Consider the following 24181-nt stretch of genomic DNA (forward strand, 5'->3'; position numbering starts at 1 on the left):
AATCCATTTAGTTTGAGGAAAGAAGAGTTGCCTTTAGATGGGGACTTTTTTGTATTTTTATGGATCCCAATGAGTCAGTGGCACATACATTTTGAGAGGGATTTCCCCAAGTTCCACATTAGGAGTATTGGCTGTTGGGTTTACAGCCTTGTTTTGTGTAATACATTGATTATTGGATTGTAATGAGGGAAATAAGTTAAACAAAATCAAAAGCCGTGTGCGGGAGACCGGCTGAACCAGCAAACTGTTGAAGTACCATCAAATTAACTTGACCCCCCCTCCACCCTTCAGAGCACCCCAGAGGCTATGAACTCTGGCCCAAGCACATACAGCTCTCACTGTGGGAGGGGGATCTGTGCCTGTTGTTAAAAAGAGCAAGGGGGGTGGTGTGTGTGTGTGTGTGTGTGTGTGTGTGTGTGTGTGTGTGTGTGTGTGTGTGTGTGTGTGTGTGTGTGTTTTAGAAGGGGGCAGCTTTAGATTTGAAAGCAGACTACAGTTATTTGTCTGAAAGGCAGCTTATCTAATGTTTTCTAGTTATAGTAGAAGGGGGGAGGGCTTGTTTACTTAAATCACTGTAAAATTGGCCATAGTAAGTCTTCATGTGACTCCAGTCAGAAGTCGAATCCACTGCTTATGTGACCACATGAGCTCAAAGAAAGCTTCAGCCCTGAAACAAGATACAAATTGAGGAAGGGGGAAGCAGTGATTGCCTTCAATCTCCGCCACATAAAAACAATCCCTTCCTGAAATCCTCCCCCTGCTGCTGCATTTTTCACTGAGCTATTACATGGACTCAAGATGTTGCATTGCTAATTGTGAGGAGCTAATCTCCACCATGCCCAGCTTCCTGTGGCATTTTTTTTGCCCCCCTGCTCGCTGAGAAGTGACCTCTAGCTTAATGATTTAGATGTGATTAATCCACTTGAGTGAGACGACACTGCATGAGCTAACGTGGGGCTAAAGCACTGCAGATAGTGACTGGTTGTTGGAACAAAAAGGAAATTTGCTCCACCTAAACATGGTTTGTTTTCATGTCACGCAAATGTGAGATATTTTATAAGTCATGAGGGCCAGCAATGGTTAAAAAGTTAACAGTGGTTGTGTTTGTCAATGTTCCTATATATAGTTCACTATGCTGAACTTCAAGCTGGTGCTCTAACCTCGTGTGATCTTTTGATTTAGACATCATTAACAGATAGTGTGATGATTTTACAGACAACACGCTTTGCTTCCCTTTTATATTGATAGCGTTCAGGAGCCGTCACTTGCCACAAGTATTAGCTTACAATATGGCGGTGTGAAAAAGATGGGGTTGACCAGTCCAGTCATATAGGTGAAAGGCTGTCTGTGGCTGGTTCTGGTTGAGCTTTAAAGACCATACACATTTTTTATTTTTTTTTCTGTTTGGTTGTCATTGAATCGAGTGATCTCTGAAATGATATCCGTCAGTGAGAAATACATTATTTTGATTATATGCGCAACGTGCACTATCGTGTGGGAAAACTTGCATAGCGTATCTTTCTGAGCACATTTATAAATGACATCTTCATCACTTCCCCTGAGGTTGGCATAGGCATTTAGTTTCACTACTTGTGGAGTGTATGAAAGAGGAAGTGGTCAGACCTCTTATTGGAGGCCTAGTTGTTCTGCACTCTGGGATTTGTTTGGGAAGAGAGTACGGAGGGTTTCATGGTGAGACTGCTATCAGATGAGAAAATAGTCATAATCCTAATTATGCACACTACCATACCGCGTTTGGTATCGGTTCACATCCTCTCTATTTACAGTGTTTCATACCACTTTTTGTAGAAAATTAATTCTAATGTGCAATTTGATCTGAGTCCGCAGTCTGCGTTGTTGATTCATGTGAACCACGGGAATCATAGTAGCGGTGTGAGTCACCTCCTTTCATAAACACAAGTCTCAACACTGACGAGGTACAGAGAGCTAGTAAACATTCAGCTCACATACAAGCGTGTGTACGAGTGTCACCTCTGAGGAATCTGAGGGGCGATATCCGGATCAAAGAGGCTGTTTCCGACCATACAGAGAGAGAGATGCTTCATAGAGTGAGGCTGTAACGGCTGTCTAGCTGCTCAGAGGCGACTGGATGTTTGACAGGGCATTGGAAAAACGTTATTTAATCTGCTCGCATGATGGCCCTCACTGGGGTTGCACCACGCTGCGTCTCTGCCCCCTTTTTCCCTCCCCGTATCAGGATGATGGCGGTTGTTTGCTGGTCGAAAAACACACTCCGAGGTTGTCCGTTTGTTTTTTTAACAGCGTGATGTAATGCATACAGAATCGGAATAAAATGTAATTGATGCGGTGTTGGCGGGCCTCTAATTGTCTTTCTAATGAGTAAGTCAGCTGGGGTCTTGATATCTTTTCCATTCGGGTAATGGTTTGAATGACTCAACTGTATCCATTGTAATTACAAAGAAATGACCCAATTGTTATTATAATAAGCTACATAAATGAAAACAGATGTGATGTTTGACCCCTGAAAAACTGAATGTAAGATGCTGATCAAATAAATGAAGGTAAATTACAACTGCCCTTTTGGTTGTGTGAATGTGACTCCACTGCATATATCTCAGCCACATAAAAGGTTCGTCTCACACTTACGCTCTTACTTTTGACCTCAACAACACAGAAATGCAACAGCCGCCCTGTCATAAAGCCAGGCGTAAAATCAATGAGGAGTCGTGGCTTCCATACCATTGTTATTATCATTTCCACCCCCCTACACAAAGCAGACTCATGGTTTTGAGGAGCGATGATAAATCTCTTCAGGTCTGGGTGATTCTTTAGATGGGTCTTATTTTTATAAATGGAACGAGCCAACTCGCCACTTCCTGACCTACTGTCTTTGCAGAGAGTGCTTTACCAGTGACGTATTTAGAATATATTGGCCACGGATTGACACAATACGCATGAAACAGTGGTAGCACAGCGAAGGAGGTAGTACCCTCTGGTGGGTGACTACTGAAATGGGTAGTAATGATATGGAGAGGTACTTTGAATGTTCATAGAAAATGTCATCTAATTTGTTGTGTGCACAGAGGAAGGGCCAATATCTCTAATTAGCATAAACCTTGGGAACCAACGACGAGTGAAAAATTGGTATAATTGAAAATAGTCCCGTGTCTCAACTCCCCCCACCCTGTCTGTACATCCTTAAAGCAGCTGAGCCCATCGGAGGGCACTTTCACACATGTTAAGTGGGGGGGGGGACATCTGGTCTCGTTAATTCAGTGCATGGTAAAGTGGAATGGCGGTCCCCGCAGTGCCGCCTGCTCTGAACGTCGTCAGATGGAGTCTGTGTGTCCTCCCTGTTGACTGTCCCTCTGACACCAGCTCTGACACTTCAACGAGAACAGCCTCACAATCCCACTGTGATGTTTAAACACACATGCCGACGTCAGAGGGAGATGAAGTAACTGCACATGCACCCTGCTGTGCCAGAAAATACAATTGTGTATAATGTAAGACTGTGATGTGTGGTTTTACGGATCAATCCTGATTTTCATTTACTTAGTACAACAAAGAAACAAGACACTCTATGCAATTTAAACAATCTCCTATACAGTAACAGCCCCCCCGCACACACACACACACACGCTCTATGTAAAAATATCGGTAGTATGTGTCCATTACGTTTATGTGTAATGATGAGTGGGCTGTCAGGCTCCATGTTGCAGTATCCACCATAGATCTCTGCATCCTCAGCAACGGTCGTAGACACTCGAGTGACAGCAGCAGGGAAGCACTCATGCCGCACATTCATATCCTATTTTAGCAAGTAAACATTTAATGTGCTTAAATGTATCACAGCTTTATTTATGCATAGAATCTGCTGTTAAGTCTGAATTATACATTAGCCAATGAATAATGCATCAATGCCATGCCTCAGCGAATGGTAATATTTGCTGATACATTTACCCATTGATCTTGCTTGTGTTTAACCAGGCTTGCACAGATGATGTTTGCTCCATTTTGTGTTAAGGGAGGGATTCTTTTTTGTAAAGGATGTAATCAAAAGCAAGCTAATTGTCAGTTTAAAAAATAAAATAAGATTTCTTTAAAAAATGACAAATGAGCCCCAAGGAATTCAAGCAAAATGGATACAATCTGGATTCTCCAAGCGCGTACTACTGAGTACTTGTCAATTTGCCCCTTGTCTCTAACATCTCGGTACGGTTGGTGTGTTTACATACTGCTTTCTTCGTGGCTGCTTTCAGGATGAGTTATTTATCCTTAGACCTCGACAGATCAATGTCCAATTACAGTTTTGTCTTAGTTGGCTTATGGCCATTACACTGCAGAGTATATTTGTTTGAAGTACAGAGTCTAGACAATGTCTGGTGAGTTGCTAATTTAGCCCATATTCGGTAAAGGTTGTCTTTTGATACCTCGTCTTTATTGGCACTGGTCTTAACAGTGGCACGGAGCCAGATTATTGGCACATTATCCGTATAATGCTGTGAGTCTAGCTTTGCCTAAGCCTCGAAGCACAGCCCGTTCTTGTGCAGATATAGTGCTTGTCCACACAATGAGAAAATATTGACTTGTTGTCACTCACTCATTTGATTAGTTGTGCGGGTGATTCTGCTTTTCATTTGTCACCCTGGCAACGCAAATGGGAAAATAGCAACAGCCTCTTTCTATCCAGTAATGAAGCACTGGAGCATTGCAGGCATCACATCTGGAAAACCTCTCTCTCTCTCTCTCTCTCTCTCTCTCTCTCTCTCTCTCTCTCTCTCTCTCTCTCTCTCTCTCTCTCTCTCTCTCTCTCTCTCTCTCTCTCTCTAAGCAGGAATGAATGTCTTTATCACTCACGTTGTATCATTGGCACTTGTCAGCTCAGCTAGTATCCACAAAAAGCCAACATTTGACAGCTTTCTCACTGCAGCTGCGTGGGAGGGATGTACTCCAACAATTCTACTTTGATTTTACAGCTTAGTTGAGTGAGATTTATCCGTATTTACAGTGTTGGCGAGTTACTCCATTTTCTTTTGTCTGTAAGACGAGCAGCTTAAAGCAGTCTGCTGCTCCGTGTGGGCCCGGTCATAGAGAGCACCTTACATTTAACCCAACAGGATTCATCAGTGGCCTTGTTCTTCCAAAAATAATGAGGTAGACTGTAAGGGCTGCCCCAGGCTGCATGTAGGGAGATGATCTCTCTGAACCGGCAAATCATTCCTGTTTTTAATGCTAAAAAGACAGGCTAATGACTATTCTTGATGTATGTCAGTGCTTTTCGTTAACTAGCTTTAATTCACAGAATCATCTAATGGGCTTGATTGTCAAGTTGAGCAGAGGCAGTCAGTGAGAGGCTTGTGCTCGGGTGGGGTGGGGATGGTGGGGGCGTATAATTGTTTTTGCTGGCGGTGGTTCTCGCTGGAAGGGATGACTGCACAATCCAGATATGTAAACCAGAGGATACTTAAAGGCAATATGCTGATACCTTGTCCGATCAACCTTGCGTTTGAGTTTAAATTCTCAAGCTCTGCCGAGACACTCCTTCCTTTCAATTTGGATTCAATTTGCTTTACCGACTTGTGTCTGCTCAATTTTGCAACTCAAACTATGTAAATCATATGTGAAAAATCTTGGCGAAATCATGAACTGTGACGGCGCACCATAAAACAAAGAGAGGGCAAGTTAAAGACAACAGATGCTCAAAGGGTTTGATTCTGCTTATTGGAGCATGACACGTATGTAGTGCAGAAGAGAATCTCATTGCGTTCATGGTAGACAATGATGCTGTGTCTTGCCAATGCCCTGTCAGTCATTTGTTTCTCCAGAGGCATTTGCAATATCCACTTAATGTTTTTTTTTTTTGCATTCACTCAAACCTCACATTTCTTTGTTTGCTTGAGCCTGGTGTTGTGTTTTTCTTTTTTTCAGAATCAGGTTGCTTGTTTGCAAGACAGCTTGTAATGTTTATCAGGCTGATGCAGAGTACACTTCCACCTCTTATGTTTCATAAAGAACAACGCCGCTCAGCCCTGTGCCAGTAAAGGAGGAAGGTTGCTCCGATAAAGAAAGCTAACTCTATTGGCCAGATAGAGATCAACTGAAAACCCACCAGGAAGCAGTTTGCAAACACACGTTTTTTGGGGTTAGTGCTTGAGTCAGCGCCGGGGCAAGACTGGACATCTGTCTCCTAGTGATCTATAACGCCCACAATCCCTCCCACAGACTGTCGGCTTTGGCACTCAAGCAGTACACCGGTTGCTGTAGTACACCCAGCCACCCACAACAGTGGCTTATCTCACTAGCATAACAAACACCGGCCTAACAAAGAGAATAGAAAGCGATAGGACACACGGCAACAGAGGGCCTTAAGAGCGCTGTGCCATCATAACTCCACTTCAAAATGGAGGCCTTTGTTCTGAGGTGGTTGGAGAGGACATCATAGCAAGGTAGCAGCACATCTTTTCATCCGCTCCCACTCACTCAGTCTGCTGTCAGGGAAGGAGATCCTTGGCCAGATAGGGCTTCAGAGAAAGGTATTCCTCTGAGACTGTTGTTGAGGGATATAGTCCTGCCATGCGCTGATTAAAGGGACACTTGTAGATAATCCTTTTGAAAAAGGGGTCTTTATTGTGGCAGTGGTGGAGCTGGGTGAGGGGCAGACAGAAGCCCCCGGTTTAGATTTATTTAATGGTTATCACCTTGGTATGATCGGCAACTCTGCTAAGATAAATATTTAATGACCGGGTGGCTGAAATAGAGCTGTTACTGGCTGCTGGTGAGAAATGGAGCTTCTATTTAGAGCCCATACTGTTCCATAAAGTTGTGGCATTGGTAGACAGCCCAAGGTTATTAGTGTGGTATGAGAGGAGTGTGTGTTTGTGGTGTGTCTCTGGCTCGCTGAAGACTTCTCACTCTTTTGTTACTGCAGTGATACAACAGAGAGAATCGCACTCAGTTTGTTGGGCATTCACTCGTGAACCCTTGATGGATTACGGCTGCGTGTGTGTTAGAAACGGCGCTAATGCACCGATACTATTGAGGCGCACTTCACTTGAACTATTTCTACAAGCAAAACAGCTGTATGCTTTGCCCTTTACTACCTTAGTCTTGCTCTGTTTCATTTCCCATGCTCCCTGCCCTCTGGGTTCTTGTTTGATGTCATTCATGTCATGCAAAATTGATTGCGAAGTCTTGCATAAATGCTCGCTGCAATGAAGTTATCACGGTGTTAAGAAAGATTTCCCCGACATTTATTCTTCAAAACGTACACTTTCACACTCGAGTGAATAGAACCTTTAAACTGATGTCAGCCTTGCTTTTAGATTTCTGGCTCGGATTACGAAGTGAAGCCTGTATTAGGATTTGAATGCTACCGCACAGCTCATTTAAACACTGATCTTGGCTCTGCTTGATTCATCCTGTTTACTCATTACATGATAGCTATGGCAAAAGCAATTACTTTCAGCATTCAAGTACCTTGCTTTTGGTCACACTGCGACTCTTACTCATTTCACTGGAGCTCCCAAGGCCCCGTACCTTCCAATCAGTCCAGTGAGTGGCGTGCTCTAACATCTTGCCTCTTTGTGTAGGAAATAGGTGGGTAAACACAGCAGAGTCCTTGAAGCACTTCCCATCCCTGCTATTGGATTACCAGATGCCTTTCCGGGTCTCATCTGCACAGATGAGTGCCAAGATCAATGGAGCTCTTAGTGCAAAGCTAATTCGATCAGGACCGGCTTTGCTACTGCTGATCAGAGATTTTCTTTTTTTAACGTGAAACAAAAACTTAATCAAGTCAAGCACATGTCCAATAGCCCCATATTTTCAGCCGCCAATTATGAGACATTTCATATTCATTATTGAATTGTTGAGTCGGCCTGTTGAGAAGAGGTGTGGAGATGGAAGTAGTGAACTGCTGCGTAAAGTGATCCGGCCAGTTTTGCTGAGTGTAGCAGGAATGCTGCTTTTCTCCAGCAGAGCAACTGGCATCATAAATAAGCTAAGAGCATGTTTCTAGAGGGATGAGGTGTCTCCTGCTTTGACGGTGAGCAGAGTGAAAAGGGTTGAAGGGCATATTGACCCTCTTGTTCTGGAAAGCGAAAAGCAGACTCTTCAGTGCCCCTTGTTCCCCATTAATTATTGTTTGATGCTAATAAAGGAGGGGGGATGGGGCATGTTATGAAACATAATTATTCATTGCAGCATTTCCCCTCGATGAGCCTTGTTCCCCCTCCCCTTGTGCTTAGCGAGGAAGCTGCCAGGGCTGTCAGTTGAGTACAGCAGGCAAAGATGTCCCCTCAGCCTTTTAAGGGGGGGACAGGAGGGAGCAGGGTGAAGGGCGCCATTTGCCCGAGTGATATATGAGCAGAGACAGCAATATATGTAAGGAGCTGCTGAAAGAAAGATAGAAGGTCAAGGCACATTGCACTCCAGCCATTTATTGGCTGAGCACATAGTCTGACCTGCACTGCAAATACAGTTGCTCAGCAGCAGCAGCTTCTCTTTTTTGTTTATATACGTACGTGTGTGCTTGTAAATATGCGTGTCAATGGCCTACACATTTTAGATTGGCACGTGTGTGTACACTTAGATGAATGCTGTACTGTAGTGAATATGCTCTCAGTGGCTTTTTATAAGCTCGCAGATGCAGTGGGAAGCTATTTTAACAAGGCTGTAGCTCCTCAAAGGTGTCCTCCTAGATTTCCATTCAGCGACTGCGATGGCACAAGCACTACTAGAGGCTGATCTCATATGCATGAGCACAGCATATGGTGTGCTCAAGCATATGAGATCACGATGCGAGCATAGGATTAGTTAACAATTGTGTCTCGTAATGTTGTGGTAATTGAGTGCAGCATAAACAGTTATTCCAGAAGGATATACACATTTCTTTGACTGTTTTTATTTTGTTATATGAAGAAAGCTAATCCTTTAGTTGTTGATCTCTGTATTTTGAGTGTTATTGGCACAGGCAGACCTAAGTTGTATTTTCCTTGTCATTAATCACAATGGCCCAGTGGTGAGAGGAGCAGTCGGTGAGACTGCCATGGTCAAAGCTTAACATTAACATTCCAAGAATATCTGAGGCTTATTCACAGCAACTCAGCCGCACAGCACAGCCAGCTGCATTCACCTTCGGTTTAAAAAAGTCAACAGGACTGTAGTCTGCCTGAGCTATGTTGTGTTGGCTGGTATTTTTTTAGAAGATTTTATGGGGGGTATTTTCACCTTTTACGTGACAGAGGACAGTGTAGAAATGGGGGAGAGATGGGGGTGTAAATTACATACACCAAAGGTCCCCCGGCCAGAATTGAAACCAGGACGTTGCAGTTAGATGGCATGTGCTGTAACCACTTGGCTATCAAGGCACTCCAGTGTTGGGCGGTATTTTTAATGTGTCATTGTTGCTGCACAGTGAAGGATGCAATGTGGAATCCAATATATTGCAGTTGCTAAGTGTTTGGAAAGATGAAAAATATGCAGCTTGTGTTTGCTTGAGGCATAGCACACTATCAGTCAGGGAACAAGTCTCCATTTCACACATGAACAGGCAGAGTTAATCTGTGGATCACTACAGTACACTGCGTAATGTACAGCTTCTATCTTCATATTTTCCCAAAAAGCCCATTGTTCTAGGCTTCTGCTGCTAATGCTTTTGGAAAGTAGTTACCTTTTGTAGCTGATGTGTATTTTTAGGTTTGGACCTAAGTATTCACTTGTGGTCCAGGTAGTAAACCAAGCAAGCCTGACTCCTTCAGACTCTTTTAAATGAATGGTGTGTATTTGTAACCTGTGTATGTGTGTGGCCCGTGTGTGTTTGTGGCAGGGTGCATTAAATGCCACTGCTGTAAGAGGCCCGGTCCCAGCTGCTGCATGTTTTATGAGCTGTCCTCAGAGGATATGGGAGCTCTGAGCTCAGATCCTGCTTGTTCCAGCAGTGTTTTCATCACTCCTGGCCACTTCCCCCAAGCAGTTTTTTCTCTCTCCTTTTTGATGAGGGAGAGGAAACGCATCCAGAATAAGGCAATATTTACAACACAGCCCCGTCTGTGGCTGTAGCGTGGCTAGCTGCATGGAGGCCCTACAGAGTCATGATTCATATTATTCTCCCATGCGCACTGCAGAGGGTGCTTTCCCCTCTGCCTAGGATCACTGGCCTACACGACTGAGATGGTGGATGACAAGGCTGAACGCTACACTGAATATTCCACTCTCCCAGTCACCTCCCCCACTGGCTGCTTTCTGCAGCCGCCTTTTTCCTTGAACAAACACATTTCCAACTGGAGAACGTTCACTGACGCCGTCTGTTTACAGTGTTACACATTGACTCGGGAGTTATAGCTGTGGTTTGCGAGAGTGCTGAAATTAGCATGGAGGGCAACAAACAAAAGGGGATGTTATGCGTAAAATCCTTTGTTGTATTTATTTTGTAACAGCAGTCCATCACGATGGTTGGTTGGGTGGCAGTTGGTAGTTAGAAGAGAGGCGTTTGCATATGAAATAATAGCCCTTCCTAATTAGAGGTAATACCATCCTGTGGTATCTAGAGGTGGAGGTGTTTTTTGGCTTGGATCATTATAAGACGTTGAATGGAGGGATTGTCCCACCCTCCCTCCTCCCCCGACCATCTGCTCGAGGATGGAGCAGAGTTTGCCGACACGTAGCTAAATAATGTAGGTGGAAAAAATGGTTTTGTGTAGTGACCTAATGGCTTTGTATTTGGGAGCTGTTCTTGAAGACATCCTTCAGTGCCCCTGCCGGTCTGTGCTGTCAGTCTGAAACCTCAGAGCTGTCTTATCTGTCACTCTAATCTATTTATGTTAGTTTTTCCTCTGTGTTGGCCCATCACTATGTGTGGCATAGTGATTAGAGTAGCTGGAGGATGTAGGGCAACCATATGAATACATTTCCTCCTCACCCACGCTCATTTAGACTACCAGTTGGAGTCGAACTGATGGATACAATCGTTAAACTGATAGGCAGATCTTGGAGGAAGAGGAGGGGGATGTTTGATTGCAGGATATCAATGCAAGTGGTGCATGATTGAGTGCTCAAATATTAAAATCTCAAGAGCCCTTTCATTCTAACGGATGACAAAATCACTGTTGTCTTTTTTTCTTCTTCTTCCATACACACATCTGACATGAAAATGTCATGTAACTCACTTCCTCCTCCCCCTGCTACGGCTCAGCTCCATTTTTATAGAGATACATGTTTGAAGATACATATATGATACCAATATTTTTAAGTGCAAGTCAGGCATGGATGTGTCCCCAGTGTATATTTATACCTCTCCTGACCTCAGTTTTACCTTTGGGTACATTTGTATTACAACAGCATAATTCACCAAAGAATTGAATTGTCAGTGCCTTTCGAGAGGTGAAAGACACAAGAAATCCTTTCAAATCAGGCACTCTATTCACACAGGAAAAAAAGCAGCTCACAAATCTACAGGGAAACTCAATTAAGAGACACATTCATGATAGCGCTTCCTGCCGCAACATACCTCACATTCTCCTGCTTCTGTTATCAATGACACTTTGGGAGAGGTCCATTACTGGCCTGCTCACAATTATATTTCTCAAGAGTGCCTCATGTAGAGGAAAGGGGAAAGGTGACAATGGACAACCCTGGCATTTCCCTCAGGAGCCGTGTCTAAACATGATGCCCGGTGAAGCAGTCAGAGCTGCTGAAATGGCCTTCAGCTCGGCCCCAGCCCCACAAACGTGGCAGACTGAGAGGGACTGTGTCTGGAAGTAGCTGGTATTAGGCTGTGAAATGAAGTCCTGCTCACAGACCCTGTAGATAATGGACATCTTGGGTTGTGGAGCCGCCCCCTCAGGGCCATTTGGAGCTCTTGCAGAGAGCACATAAACAGGAACGAAAGGAGGATTTTTGCCGAGATGGAGTAGAGGTTTAGACCCTGTGGAGCACACAGTCTGATCCTCATGTCTGTGGTTGAAAGTACCTGTGGACTGTTGGACAGAGACTGTGTTTGTCTTAGTGGGTATCGGTTTATATTACAGAAAGACGGTAACCTATGCTACTGCCATCGCTGGAAGATTTAGTAAATTCTCTTAATGTTTTGAGACAGTGATAGTTTAATGTTGCACAAAGTGTCATTTTGCATAAGAATCTGTTCTCGTGCACCAGTGCTTTGCCTTTTTACCATCGGAGTCTCTAGGCAGGCTTAAATGTTGGAAAGCCCCAAGCTATCTTTTCTCGAGCATGGCTTTTACCTACTAAACTAACCCCGGATGCCGACTAAAAATAGAGCCTTTGTGAGCACAGCTTTAGCAGAGGGAAAAAAAGATGTGGTTACTCATCAGTGAATTGAAAAACAAGTGGAGCAGACAAGTGTCTTTGCCCTGCCAATGTGAGCTAAAACAGAGAGGGCCTCCGAGAATATAGCAAGCCATGATTGCACCAGGTAAGACAAAGCAGGCAGCGTGCAGAGACCACAGAGAATCCCCTATGAAGTGGCCTACCCCTTGCCTCCAGCTGAGCCTTTCATTGTGCTGTTGTTTCTAGGGGGCTTGGATGGCAGCTTAGATTAGATCGCACTGAGTAATGGATTGGAGCTGACGAAAACCTGCTGCAGCTCAACATCACCACAGCTAGGATCCGTCCACTGCTGAGGATCTGGCTGGTTTATTCGGATCAATTTGAGTTGCCCTCATTGTTAATAACCCTGTGTATATTCATGCTAACATTGTTCTCCTCTAATCTGTATTCATGCGAGTATTTCATTCAATCCCTTCGCAAAGCCAGCCCTAAATCCTTGCCAATCACATTTTGCTACTTCATAATTCTCCAATTGAATATGCCTTGAATGACTTTTTCCGTCTCTCTCCCAAAACTGAGCGGATCACTGTGCTGGTTATATTGTCTTTAGAATCAATTTTGCATTTTAATGTCGAAAATTCTAGGTTTTCTATTATTCCTATAAAACGCGGTATGAATAAAATGTCCAGCTTTTGCACATTTACATTCCAAGATATTCAATTCCAAAAATTTGGCAGGATAAAAAAGAAACCCTACAGCTGTATAGGTACTCAAGCACAGCGTGTTAATTTGGATGTTTATCAATAGACTGGTTTTAATTTACAACTACAGAGATGAGCATGGATTTGGGTAAATGTGAGAGTGATTGGAATAAATAAAACATGTTTGTTTTTTTTAAAAGGTTGTTCGGGAGACGAAGGCAGAGGGAACGGGGGAAAAAAAAAAGAGGCTGTGTTTAGTAACAGAAACCTGCTGTGTGGCCATTGTGGGGGATGATGTGTTAATCGAGCCACAAACTGTGTGGTTTTTCAGGCCAGAGGTCTCATTTATACAGCCTCGGAAAAGAGAAATTTATTTGAGCAGGGCCCCGCTGGCTGCAAGTCCTTGACTCCATTGCAGTAATGTAAATTGGTGGATTAGGTGACTTTGGCTGGGACGCCCTCAACCCCTCTCCAGCCACTGCCCCCTCCTTCTCTTTTCCATTAAGACAGCTGGTATCTTTCAAAGGGTCTTGGCCCAGTGATTGATGTGTAATAGCTCCAAGCCTCACCTGCCCCCTCACAGCGTTATTCATTGGCCAGGCAGCCGGCGCTGCTTTCTACTAAGCACTTTGTTTCCCGGGTTGTGGGTGGAGAGCCTTCTCCCTCGCTTTCTCTCTCCGTCTCGCTCTCTCTCATTCTCTTCCCTGTCAGCCATCAATACATTATGACTTTTCATTGCCACGGTGTTACTACTTCACACTGAATCACCCCTTTCTACTCACTCAATTTGTTCAACTTCAAATTGCTCATGCATTTGCATCACACTGCAGCTACTGATGTGCAACAAATTAACCACAGACACATCGTTAATTGACTAGTAAAGGTTTTCGCACAATTAAGAGCAAGCGCATGTCTGTGTGGGGAATTTTTATAAATAAATACAATTATGTTAACGTCAGCAAGGTAATTGGAGATGCATCATTTGGAATGAGGCAGTTGTGTATAAAGTGTATCCAGATGCAAACTAATAGCACCTAGCATTTTAAGATACTTATCGAGGCTTATAGCAGCCCACGACATCAAAGGAGAATGGGCCGGCCCTCCATTTGCAACAGTTCAGGGTCCTCGTTGCTCTCAGTGGAAGAGGCTTATGTTACTGATTAGAGGAGAGAAGTGCTGCTTAGCTCATACACAGATTTCTGGCAGCTCCCAGGATTTAGAGCCGTGCAATCAAATGGTGCCTTCATCAATGTTTTCATGTTCCTCACACCTCCGAGACAGGCTGCTGGATATGGACACAGGAGGGGGCACAGTATGTATTTTGGCACACCGACGGAGGTATGTGTCCACGTTGGGAGTGTGTGTGTGTGTGTGTGTGTGTGTGTGTGTGTCCTCGCACACACATGCGCGTTGCAAGTTTCCTGTGCACTAATGTGTCCCTGCATATGTGTATGCTGGCGGCCCAGTGGTCGCCGTGGTAACTCATCATTAGGTGATTAATGGGGCTGTGACGAGGCTGCGGTTTAATCAGGCCCGATGTTTGTGTTGAAGCCGACGACAAGAGCAGCTGCCCTGTCAGTTGGTGTCTGCTCATGAGATGACAGCACCCGCTGCTGAGGAGCGCCGTTGTCAAACAAGCTTCTGTGTGTGTGTGTGTGTGTGTGTGTGTGTGTGTGTGTGTGTGTGTGCGCCAGAATCCTTTCCACCTTCCCCTCTCCTTGTATTCTTTACATCACATTCTCTCTCTATCCTTTACAATAAACGCACGTCCACTTGCAGACATGCTGTATAATCTCTCACTCGAAGAGGAGCCTGCTTTACCTGGCGCAATCTCTTCCCCTCCTAATTTTTCCCTCTCCCACCCTGCTGTCACCGCCATGGTAACGCGGGTGCTGATTGCCTGGTCTGATCCCTCTGGGGGCTGTAATAACTATTTCTAGTTAATTTGTTGCAGTGGGGGTGGAGGGGTAAACACTGGCAATAAATGAGAAGCCTCCTTTGTAGGGGCAGTGTGTAGTGGCAGTGTGGTGCGGACAGCGTGCTGCTTCAGCTTTGACCACTCCACTGTTTATGGAGGATTTCATGATGGCATGAGAAAGTGGTAGCTGGGTTCCTTTTTGAGTGAACAACAGTAGAAAATGGCAGTGGACTGGGCATGGCAAATAACTGGCTCAGCCTCTCTCCGCTCCTTTTCCTTACCCAGTGGATTGCTGTGTTCTTCCCTCCCAGAGCTGTCACTTCACATTAACACAGTGGTGACTGTCAGACAGGGCAGAGGGTTGGATTGGGGTGCTGTCCAGTAAGCCAGAGTGTACACACATACACACACAGCCACACACAGATGAGTAAAATTCAGCCTTGTGTCATCACAGATGGTCTGCAGAAAAGCTCGCCAGTTAACACTGTCGTTGAGTTTTATGCTGTGTCTCTCCTGTGGCATTGCAAGCGGGAAGCAGTGTCTTGTGCCGAAAAGCCCCTCGACACATTATCTCTGAGAAATTCTATTGGCTGCCAGCCTCATCCTCAACGCAGCACTACCTCTTTATGCGTATTCAGTTACGACTTCCCTTAAGCTTATTGTGTTACAAATACTGTGCATGTAGCGCTTGTCATCCCCGCTCTCTTTTCCCACTCTTTTGCCCTTTAATAACTCAGTTTTACTGCCTTGCTGAAAGAATGAAAATAAGCTTGAGCAGAAAGCTAGGAGGTTCTATTGTTTGATAAAGCTACTCAGTGCTCTCTAGAGTATACATGGTTGTGGAGGGGAGTGCCAACAATTACTGTGATGTTGAGAAGAGTCAGCACAGCTGCCTGATCTCTAGGAACTAATCTTGTTTTTCTCACCAACAAAATATCTCCTCCTGCACAAAAAAAGCCCTTTTACTTAGACAATGTTGCTTCCTTACTATGAGGATAATGAGTTATGCTAATTGTCCCTCTTCTCTTGCCCACAGCTTTTCTGAAACACTGGGGTTGTTGGTGTGGCCAAATTTTCCCTGGATTTGACTGGTAAATTCAGAAGACTGAAGCCCAGGCTCACAGTCTACCTTTCACGGAGGCCCAGCCGTGAGAGGACTGAGGAAGGCACGTGGCGGATCATGACGGCCGACAAAGACAAAGAGAAGGAGAGGGAGAAAGAGCGGGACAGGGACAGAGACAGGGACCGGGACAAGAGAGAGTCTGGTAAGTCCCGCCGGCTGGACGGGGACCGGGGCGACCGTGAGAGCGAGAGCTCCAGGCCTCGACGCAGCTGTACGCTGGAGGGCGGGGCCAAGAACTATGCAGAAAGCGACCACAGCGAGGATGAGGACAACGAAAATGGCAGCGCAGGTGGAGGAAGCGGCACGCCGGAGGAGGCCGGCAAGAAAGGCAAAAAGAAGACACCCAAGAAGAAGTCGCGCTACGAGCGCACAGAGAACGGAGAAATCACGTCCTTCATCACAGAAGACGATGTTGTTTACAGACCCGGAGGTAAGTCCTCGTCATGGCTAAGCTAAGTGTGTGTGTGCAGCTGGGCTCAAGACACATTGCTGATGAATCAAAGATCAATTACTTGGTTCTTAAAGAAGCGGTCATCTCTGTTGCAATATGCTGCTGAGGGATTGCAGATTCACCAGAGTAGCAACTCTCTCTCAGCAGAAGTACTTCCTCAGGCTGGAGGCCAATACGTCATACAATCAATTCCAAGTTGACCCATTCTGTGCTTTGTCTTGGCCTAAGTCAATAAAGCAAAGTGGTGCTTCACTAGATGATGTGATAGTGACGACAGCCATGATAATGATTTCATCCCAACACCATCTGACTTACTGAATGTATGCTATCTCCTCTGGGGCCGAAAGGTACTCTAGTTTCCTGGAGAGATGTTTGAGCTGCGCTACAGTGTTTTTATTACGTCTGATGCATGAGGCTAAAAGGAGAACCAACCTTTTCCGCAGCTGTAAACATGGCCTCTCTTTCACCTACTGTTTAGAAATTGGTTGTATTAGTTGGGGGAATGTCAACACTCGCTGTCAGAGGGAAGCCAGACTAGCTAGTTGTGTGTGCAGTGTGCTCGGTGCTATCTGCCCTGCAAACTAAATCATTGCCGCTGTGTCTCTTCGTTTATCGAGCAGCTAGCAAAAGGTCAAGTAGTCTGCGGGGGGAGGGGGGGATGTAGGAAATTACATCCAGTGTGTTATTGTCATTGCATTGTTATTGTCTTCTCCAACTACCTGCCTATATACACAGCCACCCAAACACTCCTTCCTCTTTTAAAATACTAAAGAGACAACTTCAAGTAGGTGCAGTGAAACAGCCAGACCTCCACACCCTACACTTACCGTCTAGCTGCATAATCTTGCTGGCTAGATTATCTCTGTCTGCACTGGTATCAGTAGAGGTCCTCTAGCAAGCAGTAACTTAAGTCGTGTTGTTGCTCACTCTCTGTTTCTGTTTCTTTAACTCTCAGCAACAGACTCCATTGAAGCATTTTTTGCGCCACATTTCATGTTTAATAGAGAGAGCACCAGCGCTTTGTCTCATACTTAACCATGCGGAGAGGGGGGAGTAGAGAGAGAGAGAGAGGAGGGGACGGAAGCAGTCAGTCACATCAATGAAACATTCAAAAGGCACATAAACAAAGTCGACCGTCTCAGTGGATTAGCCCTGCCGAATATTTATATTTCCACATCCGAGTGCACAGCACAGCCAGTGTCTGGTTGATGGGGAATATGTATGTTTCCTGTCTTCTCCTTCAATTAGTTTGACAGGTCTAGAGCAGAGCAGCTCGAGTGTCACAACCTGCTCCCTCAGCAGAGACTGCTGCTGTTCGATTGGTTTAGATTAGGGATGAGCCAAGATAGGGTAGTGGGCGGCCCCAACACCAGTACACTAGTTTGTAATTTACCTCCTATTGTCAATGTACAAGATCCTCCACCTCAGCAACTGACCTCCTGCTGTCTCCTCTGCTCATTGTTCAAGTGATAAGCTGTGTGTGTGTGTGTGTGTGTGTGTGTGTGTGTGTGTGTGTGTGTCTCCCTCTCCTCCTGCTTGGTCATTGGTAGCAGCCTTCTTGCAATCAGATTTGATGCGTGCAGCTTAGGCAGGCACAAAGCCTGCAATGGATTATGCTTTACTAAATGTTAAATCCTTTTATAGCCGTCTAGTGACACACAATATGTAAAACTAACCACCCCTGGAGAGGGATTTGCTCCGCCCCAGACATGGGGAGAGAGAAGAACTCGCTGATGGTAAGCAGTGCAGAATCAGGAAGAAATTGTGAACCAAAATAGTGTTTTCATTGCTTTTGACACAGGGAGCTTTAGAAACATGCAGGCCTATGTCATCACACAAGACATAACAGGTAAGCCAGTATTGAAACCGTCTGCATACTCCCAATCTGCAGCCACCTTCCAATCTCTCTGCTCAGCCTTTCTATCCCTTGAAGATGGGTTCAGGCGGCTTAGTGCACATCGATTGGATGGGTGTGCAATCGGCCAGTAGGCGGGCCTGCAGCTAACTGTAGCTCTGCTACTGCTTAAAAAGGATGGAGGAGTGTGTCTGCGGTGTTAGCCAGGGGACTTTGTCCCAGGCCATTGGTATAGTCGGCTGCTGGGGTGAACAGCCTGATGCAGTGCAAACAGACTTGCCAAATCGATCTGTGTCCTGTGGCTGAGCTCTCACCTTTTCCCCAGGCCTGGCCAGACACCTCCAGAGTCTGTTCGCTGCACTCGTCCACCACCCCACCCCAGATTATAGATCCTCTCTCTGGAGATTATACACACTGCCATAGGGGGATCAATAGGAGACACCCTAGAAGCACAAAAACGTGTCAGTACACACACATGCACAGCACACTGATAACCAGATTTTCTGCACACTCACAAGTGTACTTCTACACATATACATGCACACACCAACACACATAAGGAAGGCTTTTAACAGTCATAGACCCGGTTCCTATCTCTGAAAAGCACACTCCTTCAATACACAGGCTCGGTCAAATACACACAGAGACACAATACTATCCATATTGCTCATCCCCTCTCTCCACTGCAGCAGGACTCTGCTTGGCGCTGCAGGCGGCTGGCTGCCATAGCATGTCTCCTTCTCTCCTTCCTTCCTTCCTTCCTAACTGACTGGCTGGCTGGTCTGTTTAAAATGGAGAGAGCTAATGGAAACCACCTGCCCACTCCTCCTGCCCTTCTACCTCGTTTTATGTCGCACAACATGGCTGCCACAGCCAACCCACTGAGTTTCAGGACGATAATGATTAGATTCAATCATGTCGCCGTAGAAGGTGATACGTTTTTGTGAAGTGTTTAATACAGAGAGATTGCTGGCTAGTCTGAGAAAAACACCTTGTGTGTATGAGTGCTGGGGGAGTTGTTGATATGGACAGCTGCCGCTTCTTGCCGCAGCCACAACAGAACCCTAGGGATTGTGCGTGTGCATGTGCGTGTGCGTGTGCGTGTGCGTGTGTGTGTGTGTCATGTGCACACACAGTAAGCTGTTCAGCAGGAGTATGTGTGATACACACATGTAGAGCTGGATAACCAGCCATCCCTTTCTTCTTCAAACTCTGGACCAACTGTTGGCAGTCACACAACCCAATTTCTTAGTCACTTCAGTTATACATTTTAAATGTAATAATACTTCTGTTTAATATACAGTAAGTGAATTTCGAACGAGTGTAAAATATGATTTCAAGTGTAAGGGCTTAGCTGATAAGCTTTTTTTCAGTTGCTCCAATACTTCTTAATAATCCTTTCTATGGTTCGTACAAAGTCTTGAAAGTTTGAAACATGTTTAATTTTAACCGTTATTATTTTAAGGTTTGCTATACTCTTGAATTTGAATATAATTCTTGAAAAATGCTTGATTTTCAACAAAATCTGGTGTTTCATCGACACAACCACCCATGTGAAACAAAAACATTTCAGTATTTGAAATGAAACGATAACATTGCCATATTTATGTTTGTTGCACACTGTCGACTAACACTCGACCCAGAGCCCCTCGCTCTACATGAGAACTTAAAAGAACTGAATGAGTTGCCATGAGCACTAAAGTTTTATCGAACAAGTGTTGCAACTATTGGGGATTTGCGTCGCTGCCAGTATGAAAAGTTTTGAAACAAAAATGTGAAATGCTTGCCTGCAAATACGTTGCGTCGTTTTTCATCACGTCCTTAGTTGGTAAAGAGGCCTTTTACTCTAGAAATTAGCAAACATTCAATCAAAACATCAAAGTTAATATGAACAGCTGATAAAATACACAAAGTGTCAATCCACATTGATTGCTGTGGGTTTAAAGTAATTCTGGGAATTGACAATTGCATTATTTGTTACAATTTAGATGAGACGATAAAGGCTTCAATAGTCTTGACATTTTTTGGATTAGATACCTTGAAAGTGCTTGAATTCTACTCTCAAAAAGCTGTATGAACCCTGCTTTAGCTATTGTTTTACACTCTTTTGGAGTTAGAAAAATGACCTGAACTTCATTCAATGCCATTGAAAATTAGTTGTAATTAGTTGTAGGGTACCTTACAGAATTGTATAAATTTAAACTACCCACCTTTTGACGTTACTTTTTTATTTGATACCGACTAGAGTAAATTGCCCTTTATAGGAACACAACATTAAACCGAGGTCTGCTTTCAGTACGGATCCTCATGAGAAGCCTGTATAATGTGGTGCCGTATGTGTTAGATTGGTTATTCTAGAGTGCAGGCACCGGAGGCTGGAGCTCGATTAGCATCGCGCATCCCCTGTGCCACAAAGACTAGCTGGCGATCAGTTTGCTGTTTCCAGTCAAGCTAACACAAGGAACAAGCCCTTGGAGTCATCTCGTCTTGAAACATAGTAGTGTAAATCTGTAGCCTGTCGCTAACTGAGTAGATCTATTTTTAAAAAGCCCTCTCTGCTCGCCCATCTCTCCCCACGCTAGAGACTCTGGGATTTTTTAGTGAAATCCAACCACCTGCCGACTGCTAAATGAGAAAGCGTGGGCTAGCCGAGAGGGAGAGGAAGAGGAGGAGGAGGAGAAGAAGAGGGGGGGTTGTCAAAGAGCCTCTGTTCTCCCCTAGGAGCTCAGTCAGCTGTAGGCCTGCCCTATTGTAGAGAGTTGATGGTATCGCTTGCCAGGTATTTCCCACTGATTTTCCAGTGAGAAGAAGGGAGAGTTATCGGGCTTGTGGATGACAACGCAGGAAGGAAATTTGTTGAAGAATCAAAGTGTCAGTGTTACTCCAGGCCTTGACCCAGCAGGAAGTGGCACAAGGCTGTCTTGGTCATCAGCTGGCCGTCCTTGCAGAGGCGCTGCGGTCTGGGCCGGATCAGTAATGACACCAGTTTCCCTCTTTCTCCCAAGCTCTCTGTCTCACTTGGCCCTCTAGTCCCCTCACACCCCTGTGGTTCCATTATTGCATTCCTTGTGCTATTTAATTTTAGGATCAGTACACTCAAGGGGGGTAGCTTTGCTGTAGCAGTGCACTACTCTGCTGTGTCTGTCTGTCTGTCTGTCTGTCTGTCTGTCTGTCTGTCTGTGTGTGTGTGTGTGTGTGTGTGTGTGTGTGTGTGTGTGTGTGTGTGTGTGTGTGTGTGTGTGTGTGTGTGTGTGTGCGTGCGTGCGTGCACGTTTGTGCTCTGCCCTGTTTGAGCCAAGCACCCCTTTTAACAATGCAGGTGCGTCCTGCCTCATGGCTAACACTTACCACCTGCAAGCACGGCTTAGACAAATGTTCCTCTTGATTTAATAAGCCTGCTTGTGTCCTAAAATGTGCTCATATTCTTGGTGTGTTTAGCTGATCTCATTCCACAGTCCTCCCTCCCTTCCCCCATCACTGTTTACAAAACATTGGCATATATGACTGTGTTCACATTGTGACTTTTCCATTGTTGGCGGCTCGTAAAAGAAAGCCACGCTGATGTTATCTAAGAACTCCCCCTCCCCTCTGCTGAAATGCTGCAGCAAATTAAATAGCATCTTATTTGCTTGATACAGGGAGAGAAGGACAAGGCTCTTTTGCTGAGGCTAGGTGTGTTTTAGATTAGACATGCTTGGCAGCCATTAGAGAATGGCTGGCTGAACAATGAGCTACAGCTGAGTAAATGTGTGTGTGTGTGTGTGTGTGTGTGTGTGTGTGTGTGTGTGTTGCGGTTATAACATATACTACGTTGCTTAAACTCGGCAGTGACAATGCAATTTGAGAACTGGTGACCATCAGGTTTCAGTGAAGTGCTCAGGTCAGAGAAGCTGTGCTCAATAGCTTCATGATATCTCCGAGTGTCAAAGTATTGAACTTTCTTTCGCTCTCTATCTTTCTGGGTGGTGTGGCGGTTGACAGTGGATTGTAGGGTGCAGGCGAGTAGAAGAAGTTAAGCTTAACAGCTGCAAAGGGAGTGAGAGCACTCTACTACAAAGGCCCTGCTGTGGTTCTCCCTCCTACAGAGAAGGCTCCATCCATCCAAAGAGCACACACTTCAACCCTAAGAAAACTGCCCATCCCCCACATAGACCCCCACCACAGCTCAACCTCTCGTCCCTCCCCTTTTCCCTTCCCCACTTGAGCGAGGAGACCCACTTCCAAATGCACAAAATGGCAGGAATGTTTAACAAGCCAGGCGGACCCCGGAGGAACCGTGTGGCCCGCTTCGACGATTTCCCCCAACCTCCCTGAGCGCCGTTGCCTCCTTTTCGTTCAAACGGAAGAGTCTGAAGCATTAACTGGGTTTTAACTTTCACATTCATGGAGAGTCGTATTATAGTCGCTCTCAGAGAAATGCCCTTGAGGTAGTCAACTTTTAGTGCCCAGGATGAATTCAAAATGTGCTTTTAACGTTCAAAGAATAGACTCGCTTGCTGTCTGCAAATGATTAAACTAGATCCCTGTCTCTTTTTGTCCCACCGCCTATCTTTTTCACTCTTGCTGTCTGTTCTATATGCTTGTTGATGTGCTCTGGGGTGCAGACACGGATAGCTGGCCCCTCTAAATGAATGTGCCGGCGAGGTGAAGGGACACTAAACCCTAATTCCCCCGATTTGACTCCTCCGAAACATGTCATCTCATTCAGATTAGTCTCTTTTGTTCTCGGCCCTCCCCCCACTCCCTCCCTCTTGCTCCCTCCTCCTCCACCCGCTTCTCTGTCTCTCAACACACACTGTGTTGCTCACAGATCACACAATAGCACTGATGGATATTTTCATTCATGTTATCTTGTAAATGACTTCCAGGGATGGTGTAGAGGAGGGAGAAAAGCAGGGAGCGGGGAAAAGCGAGAAGAGGGCAGTAGTGAGAGATATAATGCGTCACTCAGAGCCAGCGAGGGCGATAAAGACCCCCCTCCCCTTAAAACAGCTCATTCAGCCCACAGCCGACAAAACAAGCCCACCCTGGGGTTACACACACACACACACACACACACACACACACACACACACACACACACACACACACACACACAGAGAGAGCCTCTTAAAAAAACAAAGCCCATGATGTCACAGTCGCACTCGTACACACCAGCCCCTCTACAAATGGTATCTTGGGTGTCAGAGCCATTTAATATCTTTGCCACCCCTCTTTCACTCTGTAAGCGGTAAGATAAACCACAGCCAGATCGATAACTCTGTTGACACAAACAAATAAATAACAGATGATGGTGCCATCAGTCAGTGAAAAAAAGCTAGCCGCTCATCTTTTGTTTGGGAAGGTGTGCCGTAGTCCGTCTGCGAGGAGCAGCTCACCATTAGTTCTGGTGAAATGATCAACAGCAGTTTGCATTGTTAGTGCACATTTCACCTTTTTGAATCAAAGCTTACAGAGCTGCAAGATATTGTCCGTCTTCATGGCCCGTGTGTTAATGTAAGCATGAGTGCTACGCTCTGTTGCACCAAAAGGCAGGCAAGCCCAGCCTTCAGTCGAATGGCTTGTTGCATTGCTTCCATTTGAACAGAAGGTCAATTTTCAGTGTGTGATGTATTTTTTTTGCAATCAATTAAGTGTCAGTGGCTTTTGATTGCTTTGCCCGTTGAGCAAGCAAGACCTGTCTTTTACTAGTTGTTATTTAAACCAAAATAAATGTACTTTTTGTTCTCCGTTTGATCACACTCCTGGTTTTGCTTTTCAGCTAAAAGCACAAGGTGAATGGGAGACTATTATGCTAATTTTCCTATTTGTGGATTCAAATCTCTTTTTCTCTAATAATTCTAACCCTTGGCTGTTTCTGTAC

General features: G+C 45.1%; 1 protein-coding gene across 1 annotated transcript in view; it reads left to right on the top strand.

Annotated features, from left to right (window-relative positions):
• Positions 1 to 16069: 16069 nt before the first annotated feature.
• The window catches only part of rerea (arginine-glutamic acid dipeptide (RE) repeats a), a gene marked incomplete at its 5' end in the record, with an annotated part of 70628 nt that continues 62516 nt past the window's right edge, over positions 16070 to 24181 (top strand). The window contains one exon of the mRNA XM_079226719.1: positions 16070 to 16442. Coding sequence (XP_079082845.1) covers positions 16070 to 16442 — 373 coding nt within the window. The remainder of the gene's footprint in view (positions 16443 to 24181) is intronic.

This window comes from Taurulus bubalis (assembly GCF_910589615.1).
Source record: "Taurulus bubalis genome assembly, chromosome: 11".
Lineage (NCBI taxonomy): Eukaryota > Metazoa > Chordata > Actinopteri > Perciformes > Cottidae > Taurulus > Taurulus bubalis.